Source organism: Prosopis cineraria, unplaced genomic scaffold (assembly GCF_029017545.1).
Source record: "Prosopis cineraria cultivar Desert tree isolate PC_DT_omini unplaced genomic scaffold, ASM2901754v1 PC634, whole genome shotgun sequence".
Lineage (NCBI taxonomy): Eukaryota > Viridiplantae > Streptophyta > Magnoliopsida > Fabales > Fabaceae > Prosopis > Prosopis cineraria.
The window spans coordinates 27,541-42,519 of NW_026555959.1; the positions used below are offsets into that span (position 1 = coordinate 27,541).

Here is a 14,979-nt window from a genome sequence, read left to right on the forward strand (position 1 = left end):
ACGACAAAATGCAAATTCAATGAATTCATCCACACCATCCCAATATTCTCTAGATAGTTGATTAGTCGACATCCACTTACGATCCGTATCACTAATATGATTACCAAAATTCAATAAATAAAAGACTTAGATTTCTATAAAAAAAAATTCAACAGCATCTTCCTTAAAAGAACAACCTCCAAAATGATCAAACAATCAAATTCCACAACACAATACATTTAGCGTGTGTTTGGATTGAGGAGAAACACGCGTTTTCAGCCCCAGAATTGATTTTTTAAACAAAATATCCAAACAGCAGAAAAACGCAGAAATCGATTAAAAACATAAAACACGCATTTTTTTATAAGCTCTTCCCATCAGCTTTTTGCAAAAAATTTGTCAAAAATGTTAGAGAAAATTACAAAGAAAGGCCCAAGAAAAAATTACAAAAAAGCACATAATTTAATAAAAATAAAATTAAACTCTCTTCTTTTCTCTTTTTTTTTTCTTAATAAAATTTAAACTTTGTATATTCAAAAAATTAATATTTGATATTTAAAAATTAAATTATATAGTAATTTATATAGTTAAAAATTAATTTTAATTAAATTATCCAAACAACTTCAATTCTGTTAAAATCAATTTTAGAAAAACAGTATCCAAACAGATTGCGTTATAACATAATCAATTATGATTAAAATCTACTACTTAATCAATTATTTTCATAATCTATTATACCCAACTGAAATCCAAACAGACCCTTAAACTAAAAAAATCAATTCATCCAAATAAACATTTAATAGCATAATGCATCTAAATTCTGTCAATCAATTGTAATTTAATTAATAACAATAATCTCTCTTAAAAGTATATTTCATAAATAAAATAAAAATATTCAAGTAGTTTCCTCAACTTTAATCTAAATTATCAACTACAATATAAATTATCAACTACTCCATAATTTTAATATAAATAACTTCAATTTATATATTATCTATAATATTGATTATTAAAAAAATATTTGAAATTTATTCTCAAATATATATAAATTAATTATTAAAAAAAATACCTTCAAAGGTCTTCACGGCAGAAAATGGCGGTATTCACGACAGCAGCGGCGTCGCTTCCTCCGCTATACAGCAGCGACACAGATTTGCAACAGCAATGCAAATCTGGAACAGAGATGCAGATTTGGAATAGTGATTCAGATCTGGAACAGCAGACAGCAAACAGCAGAGCTAGAAGGATGGCGGTGGCGACAGATCGGCGGAACAGACGGCGACGCAGCGCAGCGCAAGAACAGCGACGGACGGTGATGCAGCGCGGGAGACGGCGACCCAGTGCGGGAGACGGTGACGTGACGCAACGCAAGAATGGTTACGGATGGCGACGTAGTGTGGGAACGGCGATGCAGTGCGGGAATTGCAACAGACGACGAGCAGCGCAAGAGACGGCAACGGAGAAAAGAATGGTTTGAAAGAAAGAGGGAGAGGTTTGAAAGAAACTGAATGGAGAAAAGAAACGGATGGAAAAATAAATGAGGCTAGAACACTCTTCCAGAGTGCTCATGAAAGAGCGCTCCGGAAGAGCTCTCTGTCAGGGTCCATAAGCGATCTTCCGGAGCGCTTAAGTACGAGCGCTCCCAAAGGTATGTTTAAATTTTTTATAACATTTTATATATATTAATTAGGAGCGTTATCTTATTGATAAGCTTGACATACAGGAGTGCTTATTTAGAAAAGCACTCCGGTAAATTCTACATTCACATTTTAGAGCGCTTATTTAAAAAGCGCTCCTAAAGACCTGCTCCTAAAGATATATTCTGTAGTAGTGTACATTGATAGCTCTGGATACGAGCATCTTGTCCTGAGTGAGATGCCCTACAAAATTCAATTCCTATGATGTGGTTAGAAGGACTTGATTCTACTTGCTTATAGCAGCTTTGAGTGATTTCCCTCACGAAGTTCAGTTTCAGTAATCAAGCCTGATGAGGGTCGTTTCATCAACAATAAGTTGATGAATAATGTAATTTGTTTGGCCTTAAAGGGACACTTTTTATTGCCGTTGCTTATAATAGCTATAGGTTCCCTAAGTTGGCAAGTAGGGTTCTATCTTGTCTTCAAGTAATAAAAAACAATAATATATAAATAAGCAAGTATTACCATAGTGTGCGCCTCTCCCCCACCCACCCTTTTCCGTACTAAAATTTTTATATTTTATTTTTGGAAAATATAATAAGCATATAATACTAATCAACAACCAAAATTTTTGATATATTGTTAACCAAAATATTTAAATAACAAATTTACCAAGGAAACCAAAAAAAAGGGAGATGAAGTTCATGTTGATAAATCTTATTTTACATCATAAACTGACTTGGGAAATGAATTACAGTTACAAAACATTCATATTTCTTCTTTTAATTTTTAATTTTTTTTTAAAAAATTATTATGAGCTCAGAGGGCTACCCAAACCTATTTTTTAATGGCGTAATAAAGTTGTGCTTTGAAGCCTGAATACACTACAAATCATTGATTTTTCAAGGTTGAATCCATCTCTTATTTTTTTTCCCCCTAAAGAGATATAAGACGAGTAGTCATATATATAGCATCCGTCTCTTGCCATGCCTCCATCTAGGGAGATTTATGAGTTTTGTTGAGAATGCAATGACCAGTATTCCCTCTACTAACTTTTCTTTTAAAAATTTGGTCCTTTTTAACCTCAAGCTATGTTATGAGTCCAACATTCACGGCCCTTCAATTAATGATTGAGTGGCATAATCCTTTAAAAATTTGAATTAGGGCCTGAATCTACATGATCTTTGTATAATTATATTATACTAATTTTCGTGAGTTTGGAAGGCTTTGCGGGGGGGAGTTCACAACCCAATTTGCTCCTTCCCCAAAATTTGAAGCCGATTTTGCCGCTACTGGAATTTTTTTAAAAATAAATTTTAAAAGGGCTAAGCCTATGGGGCCATTGTTTTAGTCAATCTGGTATGTAACAAATGAATTCCCTTCTTTTCATGATTAAGCGTGAAAAAATTTGAGTTCTGATCACCCAATATCAGCCACTAATTTAATTTTCTGGAGCCACTGGTACCAACTGCCAAGTCGCTGCTTCTTGAATAAGAATTTTCATTTATTAGGCTCTATCAATCGCTGCCAAACGTGTCTTTATGCCAAGCTTTCAAAGTCTCACTGAGATTCTCTTTATTGTGCCATGCACTTTCCTTAAGGGGAGCAGGAGCAGGCAGCAGCAGAGAACCTGCTCCCCTTTCCTGATGTATACTGACATGAGCTAATCAGAACCATGGGCCCAGTATTGGGCTTCGTTGTCTATTGCTATTGACGGCCCATTATTAACATTGTGGATGTTTGACATTTCTCGTTCTTTCTTTGACCATAGGTTTAATGGGAGCTGTCTTGAAGGCCACCCCATCCTGCGCTTTAGCAAATGAAGACTCGCCGTTCTTTAAAAACCGATGGCGCCGAGTGTCTACCCCTGGTCCATAGGTTTTGTTCCACTATGGCTAGCCAATAAAATCAAATATAGCACGTGCTTTCCCATGTTCTATCAAAGACTGTGGGCCTCTCACAAACTAACAACAGGTATTGGTCACTTGGGGTATGTGTTTGATGGGATCAGAATTCAATTTAGTAGGCGGCACAAATTCACCTACTTAACGAGTGTGTTTCATATGGTATTATAAAAATCATTGATTCAATTAAACAGTTATCGAAGATGTTAACACATGCAAAATACAAATTAAATCACAGCCATACATTTTTCCATGTCCCATATTTTAATTCATCAATTTATGTGTTTGTAGAGAAATTGTTGAAATTTATTCTTATAACATTGTCGTCTTTTAACTTACCATTTTGTTTATTTTCAGTAAACATGAATTTTCAAGTGTTACTAAAATTTGAGACACTTATAGAATCCAAATACATGTTTGAGGTAGCAAGTAAGAATTACTAAACTTTTTATTAAACTTGTTAAACACGAGTGCTGCGTTGTGTTGTATTGATTGGCAAGAGCCGGCTAGAGAGACTCACTATCACTATACAGTATAGCGCAAGAGAGGAAAAGCTTGAAAAGGCTTCAGAAGCAACTTGATATGAAAGTGAAACACAAAAGGCCTTTGTTGCATCTGCCAATCGTATAAGTCGGAATCATTGACTACGATTCAATGCATGCACAGGTCCGTGCGTGGATTCCGACCACACTTTATAGCTATAAATTCATGCTCACTTCTCTTCATCCACCATCAATAACCAAATTTCCCACCAAGCTAGCTTAGAAGAAGCATTATTCAAATCAGAGAATTCATGAAGATCACATTAGCAGCATTTGTCCTTCTAGTCGCCTTGAGCACAAGGCCCCTTCTTGGAGCAGCCGATGCAGCGCCGGATCAAGTCATCGATACCTCCGGCAAAAAGCTCCAAGCAGGCGTCCGTTACATCGTACTTCCAGCTCCTCAGCCCCCAGGCGGCGGCGGGCTCGCTCTAGCAAGCATTGGAGAAAAATGCCCACTTGACGTTGTGGCGGTGCTCGGCGATCCGGGCCTAGGCGTGTCATTTACACCTGTTAACTCCAAGAAAGGTCGCATTCGTGTGTCCACTGATCTGAACGTCATGTTCTCCGCCAACACAGATTGTCCTCAGTCCAACGTGTGGAAGCTTGACGATTACGATAATACCACTGGACAGTGGTTCGTGACAACAGGTGGGGTTGTGGGGAATCCTGGGAGGCAAACAGTGAGGGATTGGTTCAAGATTGAGAAGTATGAAGAAAGTTATAAGTTCGTTTACTGTCCAAGTGTGTGCACAAACTGTAAGGTTCTGTGCAAAGATATCGGAATCTATGCCGACAGCCATGGAAACCGGCGTCTTGCTCTGAGCGATACGCCGTTCAAAGTTCAATTTCTATGTTGTCTTTAGAAGGTACGACAATATTCAATAAGAAAATAAGTTCAATAATAATGTAATTTGTTCTTTGAGGGACTCTATTGTTGCCGTTGTTCATAATAGTTTTAAGTTCCACAAGAGTACAATCGGGTTCTTATGTTGTCTGTAAGTATTTTTAATACTTGATCATTACTTCATCCGTTTCTATTTAAATCTAAATTTCGCACACCTACATTAAGAAATCTAATTAATATGCTAAAATTAAAGTGATCCTTAATTTTCTAATATATCCCTTTGCTTTAATTCAAATGGTAGGACAACTTCCAAATATGTTTTATGTAGGTTAATTTTTAATTTTTAAATTCTTTAAGAATAACGTGGTAAAAATTAAGATATATTGTTGTCCACTGAGTGTGATTTTATTGTAGTTCTGCTTGTTTCATGGGGGAAACCCATGCTGTCTCGTCGGATTCATTATCCACTTATGAATTATGATGAATCCAATTCATAAGCTTTTTAATCAAATTCATAAGTCATATAAATGGAATCAATAATTATTATAAAGAGTGGAAATAGATCAGGCTAGGTTCAAGCTTAATTAGGCTTGTTTAGGCCAAGCCAATTTTTTCACACACACACTAACTATATCTCATAAACATATCATTCATCATTTGATTTTTAATTAATATATTCTTTTTCTTATTTCTAGTTATATTTTTAATCATATTAGACTTATATATTAATTTTAATGTTATTACTTTATTGTTATATTATATTGTATTTGATAAATCTTTTTAATTATTATATATTGTAATTGATAAATTAAATTATATATTGTATACTATAATAGTCCTAAAGTATAATTGAGATATTTAAAACTAAAATGCAAACTTATTTAAAAAGCTTACTTTTAAATAGGCTTTTAGATCAGGCTAGATTTTAGATAAGCTCATCAAGTAAGTTGTACTACACAGGTTCAGGCCTGAGCTGTATTTAGCCAAAGTCTAACGCAGTCTAGCCTATTTTCACTCCTAGTTATCGTTAATGCCAAGTTCAGCCGTCAATTTCAGGTTATATTTTATCGGATTAACGAGTTTTATTAAATAAACTTATAATTCGAAAGAAAGATTGCAACTGTTACTCACAGGTCAACCGTTAATTTCATTGTATGGTCCCACGTTGCATTTTTCTCTCTTTTTAATACTTTTTAGTTAAGTTAAAATAATGCCGCAAAACCGCATTTCTTCTATCAATTGGACCTCGTTGTCCCCCCACACCCCTCCACATCAACCACAAAATATCTCAAACAATGAGTAATATTCCAATTCTACGTACCTCTCTTGTTCTTCTCTCTTCTCCTTTCCTTCCCCACGAAACCACAGTCCTTGAGACCTGCGAGTCCTGATGAACCGGAGCCAGTTCTCGATTCGGGCGGAAAAAATATCCGATCAGGTCGGAGTTACCACATAATTCAAGTTCCCACTCCCCCATGCGGTGTGTTTGAGCTTGCAAGCGTCAGAAGTGTCCACTTGACGTAATTACAGTGCAAGAGGATCCCAAGCCTACCATTATCGTTCATCCCCATTATCCCCAAGAAAGGTATGATTCATGTCTTTACTGATCTCAACATCGTGTTCAATACTGACACAGACACTGGACGTCCTCATCAACCCAACGTGTGGAAGCTTGGCGACTACGATAATAGCACTGGACAGTGATTCGTGACGACCGGTGGGGCTGTGGGGAATCCTGGACCACAAACATTGAGAAATTGGTTCAAGATTGAGATATATGAAGATGGTTATAAGTTGGTGTACTGTCCAAGTATGTGCAGAAACTGTAAAGTTCAGTGCAAAGATATTAGGACATACATTGATAGCAGTGGACACGAGCATCTTGCACTGGCATACAAAATTCAATTTCTATGTAATGCTTAGAAGAACATTATTCTGTCTACTTTGCTTATACTACCCATAAGTTCCCTAAGTACTGTGATTTGTCCTTAATTAGAGGGACACTTTATATATGTATATATTTCTGTTGCTTATGATATATTTTCTTCATTTTTATTTATAGAAGAAACTATCACTTTTAGTTTTTTTTTTATATAGCAAAATCACATTTTTTAATAAATATTTATTGCAAACTTCCTAAATTATTCCTCATAATTTTATCATTCAAAACCATAAGAACGATTAATGAAAACTTGATTAACACAATTAATAAAAAGATATTGTAGTCCAATTTTTTTATTTTCAAACACAATTAATATATTTAATTGATTTTCTTAAATTGTGTGATATAGGTTTTTCTCCTATAAATAAAAATGGAGGGAGTAATTGTATAGGTTCCCCAAGATGTCTTCGGTGCTCATCAATTGTTGTGCACTATTTCATCATCTAGAAAAAAATTTGGGCAATCCATTTTTAATTTATATTTATTAAGACAAAAATTTAAAATTTTTTTATAAATATGTTCACCATTAATTTGGACAGTATTAATCTAAGTTGGGTGGTCCAATTTAATATTATAATTTTATAAATTGACTGTTTGAATGTACTCTGGACGGTCCATATTTAATATTAAATTTTTATTTATAAGGTCCAAATTTAAAGTTTTTATTTTTTATTTTAACATTATATTTATTAAAATAAAAATATAAAAAAATTTAATATTGAATATATTGTTATTGTTTAGAGTACATTAAGATATTTAATTTATAAAAATTATAATATTAAATTTGATCATCTAGATTAAATCAGAAATGTCCAGATTAATGCTGAATATACTTGTAAAAAATTTATAAATATTTATTTTAATAAATATAAAATTAAAATTGAAAAAAAAAATCTGTGTCATCCGAATTTAATTTAGATGGCCCAAGTTTTTTCGGATGTTGAAACGGTTGCTGCACTGAAAGCAGATCCGTTGGCAAATAGGGTTACAACTTGTCTTAAAATAAAATAATAAATAAATAAGCAAGTGTTGATGCATGCCCCCACAGTGCGTGTCCTTTTTTATTTTCTTACTTTAATTTTTATATTTTACTTTGAGAAAATATAATAACACGTATGATACTTTTTATTTCTGAGACTTATAATAATTATATCTTATCATAAACTACAAAAATAATTTTTGAATTAAAATTATGAAAATAATACTCCTTATTCTACTTAAAAATAAGTCATATATTGTCATCCATATCAAACTAAATCAACCGCTATCCATATAATCTAATAAGGAAGTCAATTGTATACTCTTTTGCGCTGAACATGCATGAATGGCCTGAGTTCATGACCGAAACTAAATTAATTGTTTCTAAATTAATGTCTGTAATTGAGCTGAGAGCTGGCTTTTACTAACTCACTAAATAAAAAAGCATATCATTAGTACTCTTTTGTGAGCTACACTTTGAGAAACCACAGCGTAAAAAGAACTGAAAATAATGCTCATATATATGTCTCCACAAGAAAAACACACCCATCAGGTTGGAATAATTTAAAAAAAAAACACACACACACACACACGCACACGCACACGCACACGCACACGCACACACATAAAAGTAAAACAAAAACAAAAGAAACAAAACCTGCTGATATATATGTGTGTGAGTGCAAGAGAGAAACCAGGAAATGAGACATCAGGAGACAAATCAGGTTCAAAGATGTCCTGAGAGAGATATATAAATTGAGGTTTTGATCAAAACAAAGAATATATGGGCCATTGGCGTTGAAGTCATTTATTCCATTCATCAGAGAAAATAATCATCTCTTTCCAAAATAATCATGAGAGTGCAGTACTCAAATATATATAATTGAAGATACGTCAAACAGAAAATACTTGCTCATTTATTTATTGTCTCATAATTTGTTGAGCACATATGCAAGGAACTCAGCTTAAGGACAAATTACATTATTCATAAATCGTTGTAATGTCGTTGAAGATATGTTTAGGCTTTGTAGAACTGAACTTTGTAGGGGTCATCGCTCAGAGCAAGACGCTGGTTTCCATCTGAATCAACGTAAATGCCAATATTTTTGCACTCAACTTTACAGTAGCTGCACACAGTTGGACAGTAAACCAACTTATAACTTTCCTCGTACTTCTCGATCTTAAACCAATCGCTCACTGTTTGTGGTCCAGGACTCCCTACAACTCCACCGGTTGTCACGAACCACTGTCCCGTGGAATCATCGTAGTCGTCGAGCTTCCATACGTTGGACTTATCACAATCTGTGCTGGCAGAGAACACGACGTTCAGATCCGTAGAGACACGAATCACTCCTTTCTTAGCGTTGAGCCGTTGACCGGAGTAAACGACAATGGCAGGCCGGGATATGCCTGCACCGCCACAACATCCATTGGGCACGTTTTTCCTATGCTTGCAAGAGCAAGCCCACCGCCGTTTGGGTTAGGAGCTGGAATCACTTAGTAATTGGCACCAGCTCGGAGTATTTTGCCGGAAGTATCGATCACTTGCTCTGGTGCCGGACCGGCTGCTCCGAGTAGAGGGTTTGTGCTCAGGGCGAAGAGAAGGGCGAATGCTCCTAATGTGAGCTTCATTCTTTGATTTGAATGCTTCCAGACTAGCTTTGTAAGTCAAGTTTTGTTAGTGATGAGAGATGAAGAGAGTTGAGCATGAATTTATCGCTGAAGCGTGGTCGGAATCCATGGACTTAAACATGCAATGACGGTCAAGGATTACGACTTAGTAATAGTGGGTCTCACTCTCACCGCGTCCTGCCTAACAATAAACCATACGGGATTTCATTTGTATTTACAAGACCTCTTTATTTAGCATAATGAAATAAAATATGCTTTAATTTGTATTCTCCTCTTTGACCAAATAGTTACTCCCTGGTCCTATTTAGAATAGGGAGTGATTATTATTTTTTTGTCTTAGAACACCTCAATTATTATTATATCTATTTTTATTCATTTATCTTTATTAAATGTTGGAAAGATTGTTAAATGCTGGAATATTTGATTTTAAAGTATACTTTATATTTAATAGGGGTAAAATTAAAAAAAGAGTCATTAAATTTTTAATAAATTAAATTAACAAAATTTAAATTTTTCTTTGATTATAGTGAAAATAGTGGAAGTGATTAATAAATATGATCAAGTAATTTATCTACATAGACTATATTTTATTAAAAGAAAACTTAATGGCTACTTAACATTCCCTGGCTGACCAAAACTATTGTTTTGTATTTGCGAGAAGCACGCAGGCTTTGATATATTATGGGTAAACATATTCAATTTTTTTATTTTATTCGCTCACTAGAAAAGGTAAAGACAAAATAGAAAATTACAATAATTTTTTTTGAAATTTTTGTAATTTACTCTGAACATTTCTAATCTAAAGCTATTAATTTTTATTTTTATTTTTATTTTATATTTATCAAAATAAAAATATATGACTAATATGAACCATTTAGATTGTTCAAATATAATATTAAAAATTTTATAATTTTTATAACTTGATATCTAGATTTACTTTGGATATGGTATAGATTTAAAATCAAATTTTTTATAAATTTTATTTCTGTAAATTCAATGTTAAAAATAAAAATAATCTCTTATTTGACACTTCTCAAAATTTTTTCAAAAATATTATAAATTAAAAGTTTTAAATCTGAACGAGTAAACCATCCAAAGTAAATTCTCATAATCAATTTATAAAAATTATTAAAAAATTTAATGTTAAATTTGGACCATCCAAGTTAAATATAGCCTGTTCAAATTGGTGATGAACTTATTTATTCAAAATTTATAAATTTTAATTATGATAAAAAATTTAAATTTAAATCATTTAAATTAATTAGAACAGTCCAAATCTCATAAAATGTCATGAGCACCGAATGCGTTCCCCCATAATGGGTGTCATTTTCTTTTCTTTTCTTCAATTTTAATGTTCTGTTTTCAAAAAAATGTAATACACATAATATATATATATATATATATATATTACTTAGACTCATTATAACACCAAATATTACAACTCAAAACCTTGGACAAATACCATGGTAATAAATATATAGTTAAACCCATAGGAATAGTTACCATAGTAAAACGGATATTTGAATTTATTTGAAAAATAACTATAATAGAAAAGAGTTAAACTTCATTTTAAAGGGCTACGATGATTATAAAAGTTTTGCCTATTTAAAAAATACTTGAAAACTAACTAACTTACAAAAGATTAAACTATAGTATAAAAAGTTATAAGGTTATAAAAGTTTCACCATACAATTTTAAATCAAAAATAAGAACAACTCCTATCATGATAGTAAAAAAATCTATTAATAATAGATAAAACTGAACTGAATAAATATTCCAACCTATGACGTAAATTAAGGGGGGAAAAAACCCTAAACATGCGTGGCATAACAAAACAACTACCCCAAATAAATCAGTTATGCAAGTTCCATGTCCTCAAGTCTCAACTAAGAGGACTCTCATATCAATAATAATAAATTAATATTGAATACTAACAAGTAAAAAACAAATAAACAATAATTAATCCAATAATAATTTGAGTTCTAAATGGCCAAAGACATTATTCTCATGCTACGCCGCCTCAAGCTTCCTGATGTTTCCCTTTTATTTCACTCAGCTTACCTAAAATGTTTGTAATCACATAATGAAAGCCAAAAGCCCCAATAATAAAAAAATGCGTACAGAGAGTAATAGAAAGGTAAAATCTAAGTCAGTTGAGCGGATACAATAATTCAACATATATATGTATATATATAATATGAAGTCGTGTATACGAGCAATCCCATCTTGAACTCATCCATATTACTTCTCCAATTGAACCTGTGAGCTACCACAATTAGTCGGATCTATCCACGTAACTGGATTTCACCAAACTCATCCATAACAGTAGCCCACCAAATTAATGAATATGTAGTCCTCTCTCCCCTCTCCATCCCTATATATAAGATATTTTTTAAAAAATTTATTTCATCCATAAATATTAATACAATTTATGAAAATAGTGACTTGTGTTATTAATTTCAATATGAGATATATTTATACAAGAGAAAAAGATCTATCAAAGAATAAAATAAAAATTTATTGAAGAATAAATAATAATAGAAAATAAAATAGTTATAACCACCCTAACTATAATTATACAGAATAATATATATTATCAAAAATCTAATATTGCCCTATGTTACCTACCATAAGCTAAAAATATATGTCTCATATGCTCAACTTAGACAGGAGATTATTGAAGGGACTAATTCCAATAGACTTGGTGTAAATATCAACAATTTAATTCTGAATATACTTGGGAAGCAAATAGATGATGCTAGCTTGAAACTTATTATCACGAACAAGATGACAATCCAGCTCAATATGCTTAGTGCACTCATGAAAAGTAGGATTAGAGGCAATATGAAAAGCAAGCTGATTATCACAAAAGGCCAGTATTTGCAAGAGAAAGATGAGAGATTTAAAGGTCTTGCAACAAAAATAGCAACCATTGTAATTGACAAGTTATAGAACTAAGAGCTTGATATTCAACCTCAAAAGAGGAACGAAAAATAGTGGATTGTTTCTTCGAGCGCCAATGAACTAAGGCCTCGTTTGGTATGATAGAAGAGTTTTTGATAGAATTGAAATCAGAATTGGAATTGGAATCGAAATCGGAATCGAAATTGAATTGAGTTTTAAAAGTGTATTTGGTATGAAGATGGAATCATGATATAATTTAATAAGTATATGTATTTAAAATATAAAAAATCAAAATACCCTTTATTTTATTTTTTTAATGAAAAACTTAACAATAAAAAAATAAAGAATGTACTTTTAAAGCTCAAGATACCTTTTATTTTATTTTTTTAATGACACATAAGCCAATTCCATGTTGAGTTGGTGGATTCCATGGTCTCTACAATAGAATTGGATTCCATCAATTTTGATGGAATCATTCCTTCGTCGAGAAAGCAATTCTGATATACCAAACAAGCCAACTGAAGAATTCCATGTCCAATTCCATTTTCCTTTTCACAATTCTGATGTACCAAACATGGCCTAAGATGAAATAATGAGTGGCATTGAGAATTAAGAAATAGTGAAGGTAAAAACTAAGTTTAGAAATAGAAATCAAATGATAGTCAATCTGAGGAATAAACAAAACATTAATAAGATAAAAATCAGAGGAAAGATAAATGGTTTTAGAATGATGAGCCTAAATAATAAAATCATCAAGTTACTGAACAAAAATAGGATAAATAGAAACTAACTTGAAGAAACAATCAATAGAAGAACATATATGATAATGTTGCGCCATCATCAATAATATATGAAGATGAAAGGCATTTAGAGAAAAGTAAGTGAGATATACCTGATGTTAAAGATGCATTGAGAGAAGTAATGAAAGGAGAAGTAGTCACAAGATTAACTTGTGCCAAAGGAGTTGATGGAGTAGTAGGTGCAGGGGTTTGCACAAGAGCAAGAAGCCTATTGTATTAATCTTGAGTGAACAACAAAGAGGCAAAAGAAGATGAAGATTGAGCAGTTCTATCAACAAGTACAAAAGCATCCAGAGTACTCATAATGGTGGAAGGTAGAATGATGGGTTCGGGTGCCATGAGGTTTCAAAAGCACCAAATAAGCAAAAAAGGAAAAATAATGAAAAAGAAATATCACTGGCTCTAGTATCATAATACAATTTGTGAAAATAATAATTTATTTTATTAATTTCAATATGAGATATATTTATACAAAAAAAAAATCTATCAAAAAATAAAATAAAAATTTATCAAAGAATAAAATAATGACAGAAAATAAAATAGTTATAACCATCCCAACTATAATTATATAGAATAATATATATTATCAAAAATATAATATTGCCCTATGTTAAATATAAGGAGTGTCAATTATATTTTTGAATAATTTTATGAGATTTGATTAAAAATACTTTATATATATAAACGTTTATTATCATTTATTTATTGTCTCATAATTAGTGAGTACATATGCCACGAACTCTACTTAGGGAATAAGCAAGGAGAATAATTAATGTCCCTGTAAGGACAAATCATTACATTATTCATAAAACGTTGTAGTGTCATTGAAAAGATGTTTAGGCTTTCCGGAACTGAACTTTGTATGGCTCACCGCTCAGAGCAAGACGCTGGTTTTCATCTGAATCAGCGTAAATGCCAATATCTTTGCACTGAACGTTACAGTAGCTGCACACACTTGGACAGTAAACCAACTTATAACTTTCCTCGTACTTCTCAATCTTAAACCAATTGCTCACTGTTTGTGGTCCAGGATTCCCCACAGCCCCACCGGTTGTCACGAACCACTGTCCCGTGGTATCATCGTAGTCGTCCAGCTTCCATACGTTGGACTGATCACAATCTGTGCTGGCAGAGAACACGACGTTCAGGTCAGTAGAGACACGAATCACTCCTTTCTTGGCGTTGACCGGAGTAAACGACAATGGCAGGCCGCGATATCCCTGCACCGCCACAACATCCATTGGGCACGTTTTTTCCTATGCTTGCAAGAGCAAGCCCACCGCCGTTTGGGTTAGGAACTGGAATCACGTAGTAATTGGCGCCTGCTCGGAGAATTTTGCCGGAAGTATCGACCACTTGCTCTGGTGCTGGACCGGCTGTACCGAGTAGAGGGTTTGTTGTCAGGGCGAAGAGAAGGGCAAATGCTACTAATGTGATCTTCATTGCTTGATTTGAATGCTTCCAAACTAGCTTTGTGAGTCAAGTTTGGTTAGTGATGAGAGATGAAGAGAATGGAGCATGAATTTATAGTAGAAGCGTGGTCGGAATCCATGGACTTATACATGCAATGACAGTCAAGGATTTCGACTTATACCATTTGTAGATGGATACACTTTGTCTTCTTTTTCATGCCAAGTTGCTTCTCAAGCACTTTCAAGCATTAATTCCTCTCTCCCTCTTTTATTTAGTGACGGTGAGTCTCACGTCTCAGTTCCGGGCCTAACAATACCATACAGTATACTTTATGTTTAATTACAAGAGCTCTTTGATTAGCATAATGCAATAAATATATATAAAAAACTTTCTAGTTTTGATAT

General features: G+C 33.1%; 2 protein-coding genes and 1 pseudogene across 2 annotated transcripts; 1 reads left to right on the forward strand and 2 right to left on the reverse strand.

The window, feature by feature from the left end:
* The first annotated feature begins 4,277 nt into the window (after window positions 1-4,277).
* On the forward strand, window positions 4,278-4,993 carry LOC129297858 (miraculin-like). Its single transcript, XM_054936196.1, has one exon. The coding sequence runs from the start codon at window positions 4,314-4,316 to the stop codon at window positions 4,923-4,925; it is 612 nt and encodes a 203-aa protein (XP_054792171.1). The 5' UTR covers window positions 4,278-4,313; the 3' UTR covers window positions 4,926-4,993.
* Window positions 4,994-8,844: 3,851 nt separating this feature from the next.
* LOC129297861 (miraculin-like) lies at window positions 8,845-9,458 on the reverse strand (annotated as a pseudogene).
* Window positions 9,459-13,961: 4,503 nt separating this feature from the next.
* Window positions 13,962-14,641, reverse strand: LOC129297857 (miraculin-like). The gene is given in 2 exon segments (XM_054936195.1): window positions 13,962-14,415; window positions 14,417-14,641. Coding segments are annotated over 2 exon segments (606 nt in total). The 5' UTR covers window positions 14,606-14,641; the 3' UTR covers window positions 13,962-13,998.
* Between the last annotated feature and the right edge of the window lie 338 nt (window positions 14,642-14,979).